This window comes from Oncorhynchus masou, chromosome 16, assembly GCF_036934945.1.
Source record: "Oncorhynchus masou masou isolate Uvic2021 chromosome 16, UVic_Omas_1.1, whole genome shotgun sequence".
Lineage (NCBI taxonomy): Eukaryota > Metazoa > Chordata > Actinopteri > Salmoniformes > Salmonidae > Oncorhynchus > Oncorhynchus masou.
The window spans coordinates 15043136-15061553 of record NC_088227.1 but is presented as its reverse complement, the minus strand read 5'-3'; the positions used below and the strand labels follow the sequence as shown (position 1 = coordinate 15061553).

Sequence of the window (18418 nt, the reverse complement as noted above, 5' to 3'; positions counted from 1 at the left end):
GGTGTACGGGCCAAAGAGCTCTATTTTCATATCATCCTACAAATGTAAACGCCTGGAGTTTGCTAAATGGCATTGGTACTTGGATTGGAAAGATTCTTTATGGAGTAGCGGTCTAAGATCTCTCCAAATGTGTTCTCCAATTTTATAAAACATTTTACGTGCTGTTATCCTCTCAATGAGAGGAAAATAAATATGCCTTGTTACTTATCGGAGTTATTGTATTAGTATGAAATAATATAATTTCCTCTTTTTTTGTTTATAATATAGCTCACTAGTTTATTATGTGGTATTTTTTTGCTCTTCTTTCATCAAGGTTGCCAATAATTCTGGACCTGCGAATGCAGTCAATAGGGCATGTAAGGTGGATGCTCTGTTGCTGTTCTCAATTTCTCCAGTCTTCATATTGGGGTAGACTTTACCGAGCAAACTAATCCAAGTATTTGTGATATTTAGCTATTTGACCCATGTCTGACACTAACACATCAAACCAACTCTACATGCACCACAACCCATAATGTTGTTTCTGCTTTTTTCCCCCCAGACATGCTCAGCCAACTACAGCTTCATCCCATACATGGTGACACCCCACAACAAGGTGTACTGCTGCGAGAGCAGCCTGATGAAGGGCCTGACGGAGTTGATGCAGCCCAGCTTCGAGATGCTGCTGGGGCCCATCTGCATGCCCCTGCTGGACCGCTTCGTCCAGCTGCTCAAGGTGCCACAAGCCAACTCCTGGTGAGTAGCAGAGAAGTGTTTTGGGTTAGGTGCTGGTCCAGCTAGCCCATAGGTCCAACACCTGGCGAATAGTATAGGTTTGGGGTAGATAGTGGCTTGGGAGTTTGTCGGTTAGACATTGGGCCTAAGATTAGCCCAGAGGTCCACATTCAGCCTGACTTGATTTGTAGAAGTCACATGTTCCTTCTCCCACTAAGCTGTAGTGAAACAGGTGTCATCTCACTGGGGAGGTGTGGTACTGTAGTTGGGAATGAGTTGTGAACACACATGACAAGGTGATTATTACAGAGCTGTTTTTGCCAGCAGAGGTGTAATTACATTGACCTAGCGTGTACTGGTTTTTGTGTTGTCTTGTGTCATTTTCTGTGGTTGATTATGCAATATGGGTGGCTAGCTGGTGAAGTGCGAATGCCCTTTTCGTCGGATATTGCACTTCTTGAGTATTCCTCAGAAGACATTGTATTGTCCAACTCACTCGTTTTATATATTTTTTTAAATAGTTTTGCAACATATTGGCTTGCATAGCAATCTCAGTTTCAATGTTAGCTTTACTTAGTTATGTCCTAATCTTTTAGGGTTTTCTCTGCCAATGTTCAGCATCACTGCCTATCTTCCAGGAATAATGAGTCGTGCTTTAGAGAGCTGAGAGAATTTGCTCTTTGGATGAATGTTTTGTCTCCTGAAATGTGCTGCTTCAACAGTACAGTGAAGTAGACATTGAAGGGGTTCTTTTCCCAAAACCTATTTCCCCAGAAAATCATACCAAGACAGCAATGGGTTCTTTGCAGAAAATGTTGATTTCATGTTGATTTCTAGTGTGAAAAAACATATTTATGAGTCTCTCTGTTTCCCCTTCGTAGCCAATACTTCAGAGAAACCATTCTCAACGAGCTCCGGAAAGCGCGGGAGTTGTTCACGGGGTCGGAGCTGGCCTCAGAACTCAGCCGTATTCAACAACGATTGGACAACGTAGAGTGCCTTTCAGCTGACATTGTCATCAACCTGCTTCTGTCCTACAGGGACATCCAGGTACATGTTACCCTCTATAACGCTTGTCGAATGCTGTTGGCACAGTCACTTTAGGCAGACTGCAATGCCTCAGCAGTCAGCATAAATGTGTTCGGGCCTCCCTTGGCTACTAGGCTTTTCAGAAGGACTACCTGCCTGTGGAATGCTGCAGGCTAAGCCTTTTGTCATCTTTCTGTGGCTAATCGTAAGGCTACTGCACTCCAGTCCATTCTCTTTGCATTGCGATGCCATTCACCCTACAGGCTCCCATCCCGCCAGCCTTAGCAGCCACCAGCCACATTAATAAATTATATAAACGACCAGAGCCACAAGGAGAAAGTGAATTATTGAACACTTTTTGGATATATATATACTGGACAAGAAATGGTGGAAGAGAGGACATTTGAATTTTTTGAATTACTTGAATAAGCCAACAGTGTCCTTCCCAAGTGCAGTGAAGTGACTTTGTAAGGGAACACAAACATAGACATTTTAGGTTTGACGTTAACGATAGCAACCAAGATGGCTGAGTCCAACAATCTGTTTTTCTATGTTTGTATGTAATGCAGGATTATGAATCTATAGTGAAGCTGGTGGAGACCTTGGAGAAGCTTCCTACATTCGACCCTGTGGCCAATCCCCATGTCAAGTTCCACTATGCCTTTGCACTGAATCGGTAAGACCCCGAGTATGTCACACCTGGTTTGTCTGCACACACACACACTCACACCCTCACACACAGATGCACACACAGACACATGCATGTGCTAAACACGTGTGTCTGTGCTCTGGGTCGGAACATCAGATGTTCAGCTCAGAAAGTATCTTGCTGCTTGCTCTTTAACATGCTGCCTCTCTTGTCACTGGTTCTCCTGCATGCTACAACGCAACACTGGTGTCTAGCCAGTTAGGATAGCATTTTGCTGCATTTATCAGTGGTGGAAAAAGTACCCAGTTGTCATACTTGAGTAAAAGTAAAGATACTTGGAAAATAACTCAAGTCAAAGTGAAAGTCACCCAGTAAAATACTACTTGATAGAAGTCTAAAAGTATTTGGTTGTACACATAATTAAGTATCAAAAGTAAATTGAATTGCTGAAATTTCACATTCCTTATATACATGTTTTTTTTTATCTTTGTTTTGTTTTTTTTTACAGATAGCCAGGGGCGTGCTCCAACACTCAGACATCATTTAGAAACAAAGCATTTGTGTTTAGTGAGTCTGCCATTTCAGAGGTAGTAGGGATGACCAGGGATGTTCTCTTGATAAGCATTCAACATGCAACTTGTACTTTTGGGTGTCAGGAAAATGTATGGAGTTAAAAGTACATTATTTTCTTTAGGAATGTAGTGAAGTAAAAGTTGTTCAAAATATAAATACCCCCAAAAAACGACCTAAGTAGTACTTTAAAGTATATTTACTTAAGTACTTTACACCATTGCATTTTATACCCTCAAAGAAACACATTAAGAAACCTGTTGCACATTCTTTGCATAATTGAATAGCTCAAAAATGAAGATGGTTGCCATGAGTCTGTGTGCTGGTTTAGACAGCAGCCTCTTTGTTCACAATTTCCCCAACTGGAGGTGATTCATGACTCAGCAGTTTAGTACACCATTGCAAAAACTTGCCATTATCCTGCAATAATGAAGCATGAATGATGAGAACTAAACATGTCTGAAAAGCAGTGTTTTCTGTTGAGTCATTGTGTTACAGGGAAGTGCTAGGTTTGAAGCCTTGCCTGTTGCACAACCCCCCCCACCCCCCCGCCCCTTCATGTTTGCCTACTGCATGACTGGAGTGGGCTAGGCTGACTCACTGCTTAGCTTCACCCCCCCTCCAGTTGCCCTTCAGCGGCACTCTGGTATTGAAGTGAAAGCTGGGGAGAGGAAATAGCTTCCCGTTCTTATGCTTATTTAGCATGCATTTCTATGGCTCTGTTGAGATCCATATTAGTGTGCCCATGCCAACTAACTTATTCTGACCACGAGGCTCACACTGGGATGCTGTTCAGCTGCCTTGTGAAAGAGCCTGTGGAGACTTTGTTGTCCCCCTTTGGGGCGCAAAGGAGAGGGATAAAGAGGAGGCTTAAGAAAACTGAAAGACTAATCAGGCAATTATATTTCATATTCAGACAATGTATGTACAAAATAGAATGGGATCCGAGGGAGGGATGGAACGTGGCTCCCGTTCGCTTGGTAAAGCAGCATTACAGTATGGATTGCGACTGACTGCCGACAGATCAAGTGCTTGGTCATTACTGCGTGCGTTACTCCAGTTCTCGCTAATACCCTTAAACCCAGACAGTCCAACACAGGAGTTAGTTGGCCAGGTCTGTAAGGGAGGTAAATCGAACCCACTACCCTCATGAAATGCAAACTACAGTCTTTTGATGCCTTCCTCTCTGCCAAGACATAGTGCTTTGGTGTTACACACACACACACACAAACAAACACACACACACACCGGCTTGTCTCATGTTTATTCATCCCCCTCTCTCAGTGTAGACCATAAGAGAGAGAGACACACCCAGACAAACTCCCACGACAGTGCATTTGGAAAGTATTCCAAATGTAATGTATTCAATTTTGAGTTTGCATCCCAATATTACACTTTATATACAGTACATCACAGAAGACTGAAATATATCAAAAGTGTTTGACATAGAAACACTGGATTTTCTGTGCTTCAAAAATAAGTATATTTAATTAATTAGGAAATTAAGAAAAATATTAATAAGATTCCACCCATGATGCCACAAGGGGGTGATTTGGTCATTTGACGGCAGGAATTAACAAGTCACATAATAAGTTGCATGGACTCACTTTGTGTGCAATAATAGTGTTTAACATGATTTTTTTATGAATACCTCATCTCTGTACCCCACACATACAATGATCTGTAAGGTCCCTTAGTCGAGCAGTTCATTTCAAACATAGATTCAACTACAATGACCAAGGAGGTCCAGAAAAGAAAAAACAGACATTGATATTCCTTTTCAGCACGGTGAAGTTTTTAATTACACTTTGGATGGTGTATCAATACACCCAGTCACTACAAAGATACAGGTGTCAACATGGTTGTTGTCCTTGATGATCTTTTTGGTCTTCCTGTGACATTGGGTGCTGTAGGTGTCATGGAGGGCAGGTAGTTTGCCCCAGGTGATGCATTGTGCAGACCGCACTACCCTCTGGAGAGCCTTGCGGTTGAGGGTGGTGCAGTTCCCGTACCAGGCTGTGATTCCAGCCCGACAGGATGATCTCAATTGTGCATCTGTAAAAGTTTGTCAGGGTTTTGGGTGACAGGCCAAATTTCTTCAGCCTCCTGAGGTTGATTAGGTGCTGTTGCGCCTTCTTCACAACACTGTCTGTGTGGGTGGACCATTTCAGTTTGTCTGTGATGTGTACCGAGATACTTAAAACTTTCCACTTTCTCCACTGCTGTCCCTTTAATGTGGATAGGGGGGTGTTCCCTCTGCTGTTTCCTGAAGTCCACAATCATCTCCTTTGTTTTGTTGAGTTAGAGTTGGTTTTCCTGACACCCCACTCCGAGTGCCCTCACCTCCTCCCTGTAGGCCGTCTTGTTGTTGTTGGTAATCAAGCCCACTACTGTTGTGTCATCTACAAACTTGATGATTGAGTTGAAAGCGTGCATGGCCATGCAGTCGTGGGTGAACAGGGAGAACAGGAGGGGGCTGAGCACGCACCCTTGTGGATCCCCAGTGTTGAGGGTCAAGGAAGTGGAGATGTTGTTTCCTACCTTCACCACCTGGGAGCGGCCCGTCAGAAAGTCCAGGACCCAATTGCACAGAGTGGGGTTGAGACCCAGGGCCTCCAGCTTGAAGATGAGCTCTGAGGGTACTATGGTGTTGAATGCTGAGCTGTAGTCAATGAACAGCATTTTTACATAGGTATTCCCCTTGTCCAAATGGGATAGGGCAGTGTGCAGTGTGATAGCGATTGCATCGTCTGTGGACCTGTTGGGGCGGTATGCAAACTGAAGTGGGTCTAGGATGACAACAGACTGGGATAGGGAGCGATTGAATATGTCCGTAAACACACCAGCCAGCTGGTCTGAGCATGCTCTGAGGACACGGCTAGGGATGCCGTCTGGGCCAGCAGCCTTGCGAGGGTTAACACGTTTAAATGTTTTACTCATGTTGGCCACTGAGAAGGAGAGGGCTCAGTCCTTGTTAGTGGGCCGTTAGTGGGCCGCTAACCCGGACGACGCTGAGTCAATTGTGCGCCGCCTCATGGGTCGAACCTGGGTCTGTAGTGACGCCACTTGGGAGGCGGCAAACCATTTCTGTATGGACCTCGCTTTGTGCTCGGGGGCAATGTCATGCATTGCCACAGTTGGAAGCACCGAATTGTCTAGAACATCAATGCATGCTGTAGTGTTAAGATTTCCCTAGCACTGGAACTAAGGGGCCTAGCCCAAACCATGAAAAACAGCCCCAGACCATAACTGCTTCCAGAGGCAGTTTGAAACACTCAGTAGTGAGTGTTGCAACCGAGGACAGACAATTTTAATGCGCTTCAGTACTCAACGGTCCCGTTCTGTGAGCTTGTGTGGCCTACCAATTTGTGGCTGAGCCGTTGTTCCTTCCAGACATTTCCACTTCACAATAACAGCACTTACAGTTGACCGGGACAGCTCGAGCAGGGCAGAAATTGTACAAACGAAATTGAATGTCACTGAGCTCTTCAGTAAGGCCATTCTACTGCCAGTGTTTGTCTATGGAGATTGCATGTCTGTGTGCTCAATTTTATACACCTTGAATTCTATACACCACAAATTTGAAGGGCTGTCCACATACTTTTGTAAATGAGATATTTCTGTATTTAATTTTCAATGCATTTGCAAAATGCACTTTCATTTTGTCATTATGGGGTATTGCGTGTAAATGGGTGAGAAAAAATATATATTTTGAAATCAGGCTGTATGTAACACAACAAAATGTGGAATCAATCAAGGGGTATGAATAATTATTGTAGTCCACTACACCCTGTTTAAAAGCAGTGCACTAGAAAGGAAATAGGGTGCCATTTGAGACTCACCGTCTTTGGTTATTGGTTATTCCCTCTTCTGTGTTATTCAGGAGGAACCTCCCGGGGGACCGTCAGAAGGCCCTGGACATTATGCTGCCCCTGGTGGAGTCTGACAACCAGGTGGCCTCAGACATCTACTGTCTGGTGGGACGCATCTACAAGGACATGTTCCTAGAGTCCCACTTCACTGATACCAAGAGCAGGGACAGTGGCACAGCCTGGTGAGTGAGTGAGTGAGTGAGTGAGTGAGTGAGTGAGTGAGTGAGTGAGTGAGTGAGTGAGTGAGTGAGTGAGTGAGAGACTGACTGGCTACTGATGAGGGTAATTACCAACCACTCCTCACCAGCTAGAGATAGAGAGGTCTTCCACCTCTCAACTACAGCTAACGAACAGCAGTGTCATCTGACTCGGAGCAAAGAGCCTGCAGGTGCATTCTGAAAGTAGCTGATTTGAAACAGCAGCACCAGTGATATTCTAAAGATAACCATTCCAGGAAGACTGCAGTTATGTCTCTCGTCGAGCTGATTCATGGCATCTCGTTTGAATAACTTTGGCTGTCCTTGTCCTCTGTTCCAACCCAGACGACGTCTTTGGAGAGCCTTCTCATGTTATTCACACTCATTCCCTCAGTGGAACAGATTGCTCACGAAGTAAATTAGGTTTTTATCTGTTAGAGTCAAGCTTTATGCCATAAGTGGTTCCTCTGTTCACCCTGCTCAATAATGCTGTAGTTATTTCTGGATGCTTTTTTACAAAAGTAGGGAGGAAGTGATAAAGACTATAAAGTTCTCACCAAGGACACATCAGAAATGACTGTAGGAACATCAAGTTAGATTTATAAATGAAGCATTGGGTGTAATATTGGCCTCTCTGTCCTTCCTCTCAGGTTTAAAAAGGGGTTTGAGTCCGAGCCGACACTACACTCTGGCATCAACTACGCCGTTCTACTCCTGGCAGCGGGACACCAGTTTGACGCCTCCTTCGAGCTCCGCAAAGTCGGTAAGTAGCTAACACTTTATTCTCCTTGATATCTGTTTGGCCTTGAGCTGCCTGATGGTGCATTGGAATTGGCTCGCTACTCTGTTTTTCATTAGAGCTGCTGGTGACTAATAATAATGAAGTTACTGATCTGCATTCCCACTGCACTGCGGTTACCCTCATGTCATAAAGCGTGAGATCAATATCAACTCATGTGACAGACAGTGCTCATTCAAATGAACTGCTTAGGATGAGACACTCCCATCAAAGGTAGTCTGGGTGTGAACGGAGAGCCTGCTACTGTACTGCGGGGGTTAATATGAAACATCCGATTTTACTTAAACAATGACGTTTCCATTTTTTTTGGAAGGGTGTTTTGTGCTGTTTGGCTCCCAATCCTCTGTGTTTGCTGTGAGATCTGAGGCTCAGAAAGAAACTCAGGAATGTGAGAAACAGGACAGACAGGCCTGGGAATCAGCCGTGGGCCCCCTTCCCAGTCCTTAGCCCCTTACCTGCCCTCCTCTACTCTGCGCTACCCCGGGCTACATGAGTAGGACATGTAGTGGCAGCTTGCCTCAGCGAGGCCAAAAACAGCCATGTTCCATTATAGTAGCAACATGGCAACCAACTACATTAGATGTTAAAACGATTCCAAAGAGGGCATTGAGATCCTCCAAGCTGCATTTCAGGTGAAATGTCTAACATAACAGTAGGCTACTGGGGTATACAGTGCCCAGCCTATTCCCAAACCCTTGAAATAACGCACAGTATATAAAGCACATAAGATATGGCAAATTATGTACCTTTAGAAAGACATTGAACAATAAAACTATGGGATCATTCAACAGTGTGCAGTATCTTTAAAAAAAATATTATTATAATATGTCCCTAACCTGACCTTGTTCTCCTTTCCAGGAGTTAAGCTGAGCAGCCTCCTGGGGAAGAAGGGGAGCCTGGACAAGCTGCAGAGCTACTGGGACGTGGGCTTCTTCCTGGGCGCTAGCATCCTGGCCTGTGACAACACTAGGGTCATACAGGCCTCAGAGAAGCTCTTCAAACTCAAGGCCCCCGTCTGGTGAGGGAGGGTGCTGTTTAAAAAAAAAAAAACATTTTTAATGTAAAGTTCAACATACAGTTCATTCGGGAAAGTATTCAGACCCCTTGAATTTTTCCACATGTTGCAGCCTTATTCTAAAATGTGTTAAATTATTTTTTTCCCCCTCTTTAATCTACACACAAAACCCCCCAAAAAGACAAAGCAAAAACAGGTTTTTAGAAATGTTTGCAAATGTATGAAAATAAGAAAAAAAAAGATATCACATTTACAAAAGTATTCAGACCCTTTACTCAGTACTTTGTTGAAGCACCTTTGGCAGCGATTACAGCCTTGAGTCTTCTTGGGTATGACACTGCAGGATTGGTACACCTGTATTTGGGGATTTTCTCACATTCCTCTTTGCAGATCCTCTCAAGCTCTGTAAGGTTGTATGGGGAGCGTTGGTGCACAGCTATTATCAGGTCTCTCCAAAGATGTTCGATTTGGTTCAAGTCTGGGCTCTACCTGGGCCACTGAAGGAAATTCAGAAACTTGTCCCAGAAGCCACTCCTGCATTTTCTTGGCTGTGTGCTTAGGGTCGTTGTCCTGTTGGAAAGTGAACCTTTGCACCAGTCTGAGGTCCTGAGCGCTCTGAAGCAGGTTTTCATCAAGTATCTCTCTGCATTTTGTTCTGTTCATCTTTGCCATGATCCTGACTTGTCTCTAAGTCCCTGCCGCTGAAAAACACCCCTACAGCATGATGCTGCCACCACCATGCTTCACCGTAGGGATGGTGACAGGTTTCCTCCAAACCAGACACTTGGTATTCAGGTCAAAGTGTTCAATCTTGGTTTCAGAATCTTGATTCTCATGGTCTGAGAGTTTAGACAAACTCCAAGCGGGCTGTCATGTGCCTTTTACTGAGGAGTGGCTTCCGTCTGGCCACTCAACTATAAAGGACTGATTGGTGGAGTGCTGCAGAGATGGTTGTCCTTCTGGAAGGTTCTCCCATCTTCACAGAGGAACTCTAGAGCTCTGTCAGAGTGACCATTGGGTTCTTGATCACCTCCCTGACCAAGGCCCTTCTACCCAGATTGCTAAGTTTGGCCGGGCGGCCAGCTCTAGGAAGAGTCTTGGTGGTTTCAAACTTCTTCCATTTAAGAATGATAGAGGCCACTGTGTTCTTGGGGACCTTCAAGGCTGCAGAATTTTTTCAGTACCCTTCCCCAGGTTCTGTGCCTCAACACAGTGGGACCTTATATAATATAGACAGGTATGTGCCTTTCCAAATCATGTCCAATCATTGAATTTACCACAGGTGGACTCCAATCAAGTTGTAGAAACATCTCAATGATGATCAATGGAAACAGGATGCACCTGAGCTCAATTTAGAGTCTTATTCTTTTATTTAATACATTTTTGAATAAGGCTGTAATGTAACAAAATGTGGAAAAGGTCAAGGGGTCTGAAAACCTTCCGAAGGCACTGTATACACTGAGTACAGAACCTGCTCTTTCCATGACATAGACTAACCTGGTGAATCCAGGTGAAAGCTATGGCCCCTTATTGATGTCACTTGTTAAATCCACTTCAATCCGTGTGGATAAAGGGGAGGAGACCGGTTAAAGACAGATTTTTAAGCCTTTAGACAATGAGACATGGATTGTGTATGTGTGCCATTCAGAGGGTGAATGGGCAAGACAAAAGATTTAAGTGCCTTTGAACGGGGTATGGTAGTAGGTGCCAGGCTCACCAGTTTGTGTCTAGAACGGCAACGCTGCTGGGTTTTTCATGCTCAGCAGTTTCCCATGTGTATCAAGAATGGCCCAACACCCAAAGGACATACAGCCAACTTGACACAACTGTGGGTAACATTCAAGTCAACATGGGCCAGCATCCCTGTGGAACACTTTCAACACCTTGTAGAGTCCATGCCCCAACAAATTGAGGCTGTTCTGAGGGCAATATTAGGAAGGTGTTATTCATGTTTTGTACACTCGGTATAGACAACTTATTTAAACCTACTTTGCACTATTTAAATGTCATATATTTTTTGTAGTCACAGGGGTTATCTGTCATATGGATGATTTTTTGTGGTAGATTTTAATTTTAATTTTATTTATTTATTTCAAATATTGAAATTGACTGGAATTGGTCAAACTCAAAGTTTAATACATGTACAAAATGACCCTCTTTCCCAATTAAGTATGGTCATGACTGTCTGACACGAAAGGGCAGTTTAACTTTGCCCCGCAGACAATCGATCTGAGATCCTTCAGTTTCAGTCATGCGGTTTCAGTCATGTGTCGACCCTATTCTTTCAAGCTCAAGATTTTGACAACGTATTCAAACAGATTTTGATCTGTTTTAAGTGCATTTTCTTTTTCTGCGGTCAATGGCTTTTTAAAATGTATTTCAAGCTAACGTTTGTGTTGACTGCACCCCAGGTATCTGAGCTCTCTCGTGGAGACCATCCTAATTTACCAGCATTTCAAAAAGCCCTCTGTCGAGCAGCCACCACCCAAACAGGAACTGGTGGACTTCTGGATGGACTTCCTGGTGGAGGCCACAAAGAAAGACGTCTCATCTGTCCGCTTCCCAGTATGTCTCCCTGATGTGACTGCCACTGAGCCCCATGCTCGCTCTTCCTTCCTGGCATTCTTCACTGTTTAGACTTGAACTTGACAGTTAGACATATACTGTACACACATAAACCATAACAATGGCACCAACTGAGGCAGTGTTCCGAGAATGTTTACTTCTCTGCTTTATTGTGAAATGTCTCGAGGTGATATTGGTTGTCCTCTTTTCCAGGTGTTGATACTGGAGCCCACGAAAGTCTATCAGCCCTCGTACTTGTCCATAAACAACGATGTGGAGGAGAACACTGTCTCCATCTGGCATGTTGCTCCTGATGACAAGGTAAGTTACTGACCACAGGAAGAGTGTGTGACAACTGCCTCGTGCCCATTGCTTTGTGGTTTTTCTTCCACTGGAAAGAGTCTCTGCACTGACACATTTTGCCAGGTCATCAGAGTTACATTTTCAGGTGTCAGTCCTTGTCATATTTTCTGAGGTTCATGTTTTTCTGATCTCTCTAACAGAACAGGGGGGTCCATGAGTGGAACTTCAGCGCCATGTCAGTACGGGGTGTCAGGTTGGTGATCTCACAGCTGTCCTGATCTACACACTCATTACAATATATGGGCAGTGAAGTCACTGCTCGCTACTCTCCTCCTCTTTCCCATATGCCGCCAATATAACAAATGATTTTGTGGCGGTCCCTCCGTGGCTCTCCCTCCTTCACCCTCCCTGACTCCCTCTCCACAAAATAATTCAGTGGCAGACTGACAGGCCGAATGATCTTCCACTCTAGAGGGCCTCTGTGAGTTGTTGCTAGGGAACGTATCTTACTCGGTGCCCACTCCCCCTCCAGTGGACTAGGAGACAATGGCAGTTCCCTCTGATGCAACAGTGTGCCATGGTGGGCTGAATACAACCACTCATTCTGTGCTCTGCTCCACTCTGCTCAGCCCTCACCTCGGTTAGCTGGCTTAGAATCCCTGTTCACTCCGCTGAACACTGGTGGAGACTCAACAGAGTGTATGTGTGTGTGGGAAGGAACGCTCTGAGTTATGCTCATTCCGTCCGAGTTACTGTAACTTGTTTTATGTGTTTGAATGAAGAAGAGTGTTGGGTGGTTAAAGACTTTTACAGCTCTGGTGAAAATGAAAAGCTTCTGTAGTTACCTACAACTGGAGTGATTTCTCAGATGGCTACGCTCAGACATCCAGTCTATGCCGGTGTCCTATGTCATGTGAATTCCCCCATCTCGTCTCTAACTGTCAACTCCTCTTCCTCAGCATTTCCAAGTTTGACGAGCGCAGTGCCTTCCTGTACGTGCTAAACAACTCTGAGGACTTCCAGATCTATTTCTGCACAGAGATGCACTGCAAAAGGTCTGTCACTCTTCTGTCTGTGTCGTGACCACTCCATCTCACCAGCATGTGAGCCGCTGTCCAAGGCAGTGACTGTACTGTAGAGATTTACACAGAGAAGAACCAAAGCACAGCCAGCCAGTCTTATTAGCTCCACAGTGTGATTCAGTGAGTCAGTGCTGGTGTGATTTGAGCTTTCACCCATTGAGTTTTCACGCTGAGAGTGTATGAAAGGGTGCCTGGGCTTAGTGTTGTTTCACAATTACTCCCTGTGACGTATTTGTAAGTATGGTAAAGGTCATCTGGGGTGATCTATGTGTTGCAGGTTCTGTGATCTGGTCAACAGCATCGCAGAAGAAACATGGAAAGGCTCCGAAGAGGGGGAGTGTGACGCTGACGCCCTAGAGGTGAGGGAGGAGAGAGGGATATTTTCATTGTATGTTGTCTCCAACAGGATTAACCTGATTTCCAGAATGTGTAGGGTGTAGGCAGCAGCAATTGTCTCTCCGATTGTTTTCCAAATTTTATATCAAACCAGATTGAGGCAATGTACAGTGTGGAAATGGATAGAGGCAACTTCCTACAGTGTGGACATGGGTCATGCTGTTCATTGTATGTTTTGCAATGGAAACCAATAGTGTAGAGTAGGAAAAGCACCTGCTCCTCAAGTCACCTGTTCTCCCAGTGGTGAGGCGGGGGAAAATAATTGTCTGTGAATAATTACCCAAAGACTTCTTGTCAAACACAAGCATGGTGACACAAATTGTTTTTGAGCCCTGTTTGATCTATGCCACACCTTGCAAAGCTCACATTGCCCTTTGCTTAGTTGATACCCAGCCGCCACTCTCACCTTATGGCTCACCTGCTCTAAGATGGACCTATATCCCCATTGTAACTCTATCGTTATGGATCTTGAAGTTAACATGCAACAAAATGTCATCTTTAAAATCATGTCCTCCTCAGTACGACTATGAGTATGATGAGCTCGGGGAGAGGGTGGTTCTGGGAAAAGGCACATTTGGAGTGGTGTACGCAGGCCGGGACCTTAGCAACCAGGTGCGGCTGGCCATCAAGGAGATACCGGAGAGAGACAGCAGGTAGGTGAACATGTTATGTTGACATTTTCCCCCCAAAAGCCCTTAGCACAAATCCTCAGCTTCTACTATTCCCCCTTACACGTATTGTCATTGCACCGGCTACTATAGTTGACATAATAAGCATCCATGACACTTTTGCGGTCTTTTAAGAGGCCCTTTGCTAATGGAAGGCTGAATTGCAACAGGTCCCTATGTCGTTATTTAAAGGGAGTGATTGGTTATTCAGAGCACAACAACCAAGGGGGTTTCCTGAGAGTGATCATTTGATTGGCAGATCGAAGGGACACCAAAACGCTTCTTTACGTCGTCGACTTTGTTAGCTCTGTGTTCCTGTTGTGTGTCCTTTCTCTGGCACACCAAAGTGTTATATGTATACCTGATCGAGTGACTGGGCAATGAAAAGAATTGGGGGGGAAAGAGTCGCCTAGCAACTAGTGTACCAAGTACTTGCGCTGCCTTCCATCACTGGTCTGCTCATTGTTCCACCTATTCCTGTTTTATTATGGGACTCCTTCAGAGCCCAATCAGCCCAGATGATTCCTCTGCCATACATTGTTCCACTCATCACATCACAAGTCATTAGAGGGCTATCATGGGGAAACTCAAAGGTGTCAAGAATTATTCTGAATCACTTAGAAGCAACTCTGAAGTATCCTCTCGGGGGGGGGGGGGGGGGACATTGAATAAGTGTCTGATTCACTAGAATAGCCAACCGTGTGATTGAGGGAGAATGTATTTAGTCTTATTATTGGTGGTGTTCAGTTTGAACATTTATCTCTAGAAGAAGATTGCTGGAGAGTGACATTTCATATGTATCCAGCTGGTATGTGTCCTTGTGTTCCTTGTCCTCTGACCATGGTGTACTGGACTGAGTCCCTCTGACATCTCTCTCCGTGATAGGTTACTGCAAGCTACTAAGTGCAACAGTGCAATTTCCCGTTTCAAAGTGCTCTGGTCTTTTTTTCTTTTTTTTTGAACGAGAGAGAGAGAAGACATCATCCTGTCCTTTTTCCTTATTAGATGTAACAGTGGATGTTTCATCTATTCTGTCCTAGGTATTCTCAGCCCCTCCACGAGGAGATTGCCCTTCACAAACACCTGAAGCACAAGAACATTGTGCAGTACTTGGGCTCCATCAGCGAGAATGGTTTTATCAAGATCTTCATGGAGCAGGTTCCCGGAGGTAAGAGGGCAAATACAAACACGTATACACTCATTGGCCATTTTATTAGGTACACCCATCTAGTACCGGGTCAGACCCCCCTTTGCTTCTTGAACAGCCTGAATTCTTCAGAGTATGGATTCTACAAGTTGGAAACGTTCCACAGGGATGTTGGTCCATGCTGACGCGATGGCATCCCGCAGTTGCTGCAGATTGGACAAGGGTACACCCCCGCCACCAGCCTGTACCGTTGACACCAGGCAGGATGGGTCCATGGACTCGTGCTGCTTACACCAAATCCTGACTCTGCCATCAGCATGACGCAACAGGAATCGGGATTCGTCGGCCAGGCAATATTTTTCCATTCCTCAATTGTCCAGTGTTGGTCTCCGCGTGCCTACTAGAGCCGCTTGTTCTTGTTTTTAGCTCATAGGAGAAGAAGTTGTGCATTCCAAGATGACATTCTGCACACCACTGTTGTTCTGCGCCATCATTAGTCTCTTTGGGTCCCGCCTGTTAGCTTGCACGATTCTTGCCATTCTCCTTCGACCTCTCTCATCAATGAGCTGTTTTCGCCCACAAGACTGTCACTGACTGGATGTTTTTTGTATGTCACGCCATTCCCTGGAATCCTTAGACACCGTCGTGCGTGAAAATCCCAGGAAGGCGGACGTTTCTGAGATACTGAATCCGGCAACCCTGGTACCGTCGACCATACCACGCTCAAAGTCACTTCGGACACTCGTTTTGCCCATTGTAACGTTCAGTCGAACAGTAACTGAATGCCTTGATGCCCATCTGCCTGCTTTGTGGAGCAAGCCACAACCACCTGACTGTAGGAGCTAACCATTTTCGTGAACGGGGTGGTGTACCTAATAAACCTATTCTGTGAGTGTATGTTATCTGAGTTATGTAATGGACTGAATACACTCCTGTCCTGCTGATAGTAAAGCAGAATGTATTAATATGTATTGTACTTTGGCCTGTGGTTTGTATCCAGGAAGCCTGTCTGCCCTGCTGAGGTCTAAATGGGGCCCTCTGAAGAATAACGAACCCACCATCGGCTTCTACACCAGACAGATCCTGGAGGGGCTCAAATATCTCCATGACAACCAGATCGCTCACAGAGACATCAAGGTGGAGCCTTGGCTTTTTCCTCTACCACTGCTCTATTTCAAATGCTTTGATTGGCCATTCTATAGTATGCGCCTGGCCAATAGGGAGGCCACATTCATGTCAGGGGTACATAAATGATTTGATTTGTAAGTGGCGCCTGGCACTGTCATAAAGACTTCCCTTATCATCCGACAGGAAGGTTAATGTGACATAACTCCGTCTCAGTCATAATAAAAACACACTGAGCCCACTCCCATCCCATAATAGAGCAAGTCATTTAGGTTAGCATACTCTTCCTCCTACACCCAGGGCAAGATAGGCCTCTAAATTCTGCCTCATTTAACAATAGTATATCATAAAATCACCTCAACGGCCATTCACGTCAATGCTAATAAACTTGTTTTGGATTGGAGGTGGTGAATATGGCCCACTGTAACAACTGTTGCTGATTGCCTTCTAGGAAATACCTTAGATTACCAGGCTGTTATCATAGTCATTTGGGTTAAGGTTAAGGAATAGATCTTACTTGGAATGGAGCTATTTTCTCATCCCCTCTGTTCTCTTTATATCCACAGGGAGACAATGTGCTAATAAACACATATAGTGGAGTTCTGAAGATATCTGACTTTGGCACCTCTAAACGGCTTGCTGGGATCAACCCCTGTACTGAGACTTTCACTGGTATGTTCTGGTCTCCCTGAATGGGTTTATAACCGCTAGTACAGTTGAGGTTGGAAGTTTACGTACACCTTAGCCAAATACATTTAATCTCAGTTTTTCACAATTCTTGACATTTAATCCTAGTAACAAAATCCCTGTCTTAGGTTAGTTAGGATCACCACTTTATTTTAAGAATGTGAAATGTCAGAATAATAGTAGAGAGAATTATTTCTTTCAGCTTTTATTTCTTTCATCACATTCCCAGTGGGTCAAAAGTTTACATACACTCAATTAGTATTTGGTAGCGTTGCTTTAAATGGTTTAACTTGGGTCAAACTTATCGGGTAGCCTTCCACAAGCTTCCCACATTAAGTTGGGTGAATTTTGTCCCATTCCTCCTGACAGAGCTGGTGTAACTGAGTCAGGTTTGTAGGCCTCCTTGCTCGCACACGCTGTTTCAGTTCTGCCCACAAATTTTCTATAGGATTGAGGTCAGGGCTTTGTGATGGCCACTCCAATACCTTGACTTTGTTATCCTTAAGCCATTTTGCCACAACTTTAGAAGTATGCTTGGTGTCATTGTCCATTTGGAAGACCCATTTGCGACCAAGCTTGGACTTCCTGACTGATGTCTTGAGATGATGCTTCAATATATCCACATCATTTTCCTACCTCATGATGCCATTTATTTTTTGAAGTGCACAAGTCCCTCCTGCAGCAAAGCACCCCCACAACATGATGCTGTCACCACCCGTGCTTCATGGTTGGGATGGTGCTCTTCGGCTTGCAAGCCTCCCCCTTTATCCTCCAAACATAACGATGGTCATTATGGCCAAACAGTTCTATTTTTGTTTCATCAGAACAGAGGACATTTCTTCAAAAAGTACGATCTTTGTCCCCATGTGCAGTTGCAAACTGTAGTCTGGCTTTTTAATAGCGGTTTTGGAGCAGTGGCTTCTTCATTGCTGAGCGGCCTTTCAGGTTATGTCGATATAGGACTCGTTTTACTGTGGATATAGATACTTTTGTACCGGTTTCCTCCAGCATCTTCACAAGGTCCTTTCCTGTTGTTCTGGGATTGATTTGCACTTTTCACACCAAAGTACGTTCATCTCTAGGAGACAGAACGCGTCTCCTTCCTGAGCGGTGTGATGACATGGTCCCATGGTGTTTATACTTGCGTACTATTGTTTGTAAAGATGAATGTGGTACTTTCAGGCATTTGGAAATTGCTCCCAAGGATGAACCAGACTTGTGGAGGTCTTGGCTAATTTCTTTTGATTTTCCCATGATGTCAAGCAAAGAGACACTTAGTTTAAAGGTAGGCCTTGACATACATCCACAGGTACACCGCCAATTGACTCAAATGATGTCAATTAGCCTATCAGAAGCTTCTAAAGCCATTACATAATTTTCTGGAATTTTCCAAGCTGTTTAAAGGCACAGTCAACATAGTGTATGTTAACTTCTGACCCACTGGAATTGTGATGTAAACAATTGTTGGAAAAATTACTTGTGTCATGCACAAAGTAGAAGTCCTAACCGACTTGCCAAAACAATAGTTTGTTAACAAGACATTTGTGGAGTGGTTGAAAAACGAGTTTTAATGACTCCAACCTAAGTGTGTGTAAACTTC

The 18418-nt window shown here is 44.5% G+C and overlaps 1 protein-coding gene across 1 annotated transcript in view; it reads left to right on the top strand.

Annotated features, from left to right (window-relative positions):
• The window catches only part of map3k5 (mitogen-activated protein kinase kinase kinase 5), a 59211-nt gene that overhangs the window by 24941 nt on the left and 15852 nt on the right, over positions 1-18418 (top strand). The window contains exons 4-18 of the mRNA XM_064990854.1: positions 542-735; positions 1596-1764; positions 2313-2419; positions 6846-7016; positions 7682-7794; positions 8689-8848; positions 11257-11410; positions 11624-11731; positions 11914-11966; positions 12673-12768; positions 13073-13154; positions 13711-13844; positions 14900-15027; positions 16007-16143; positions 16698-16803. Coding sequence (XP_064846926.1) covers positions 542-735; positions 1596-1764; positions 2313-2419; positions 6846-7016; positions 7682-7794; positions 8689-8848; positions 11257-11410; positions 11624-11731; positions 11914-11966; positions 12673-12768; positions 13073-13154; positions 13711-13844; positions 14900-15027; positions 16007-16143; positions 16698-16803 — 1912 coding nt within the window. The remainder of the gene's footprint in view (positions 1-541; positions 736-1595; positions 1765-2312; positions 2420-6845; positions 7017-7681; positions 7795-8688; positions 8849-11256; positions 11411-11623; positions 11732-11913; positions 11967-12672; positions 12769-13072; positions 13155-13710; positions 13845-14899; positions 15028-16006; positions 16144-16697; positions 16804-18418) is intronic.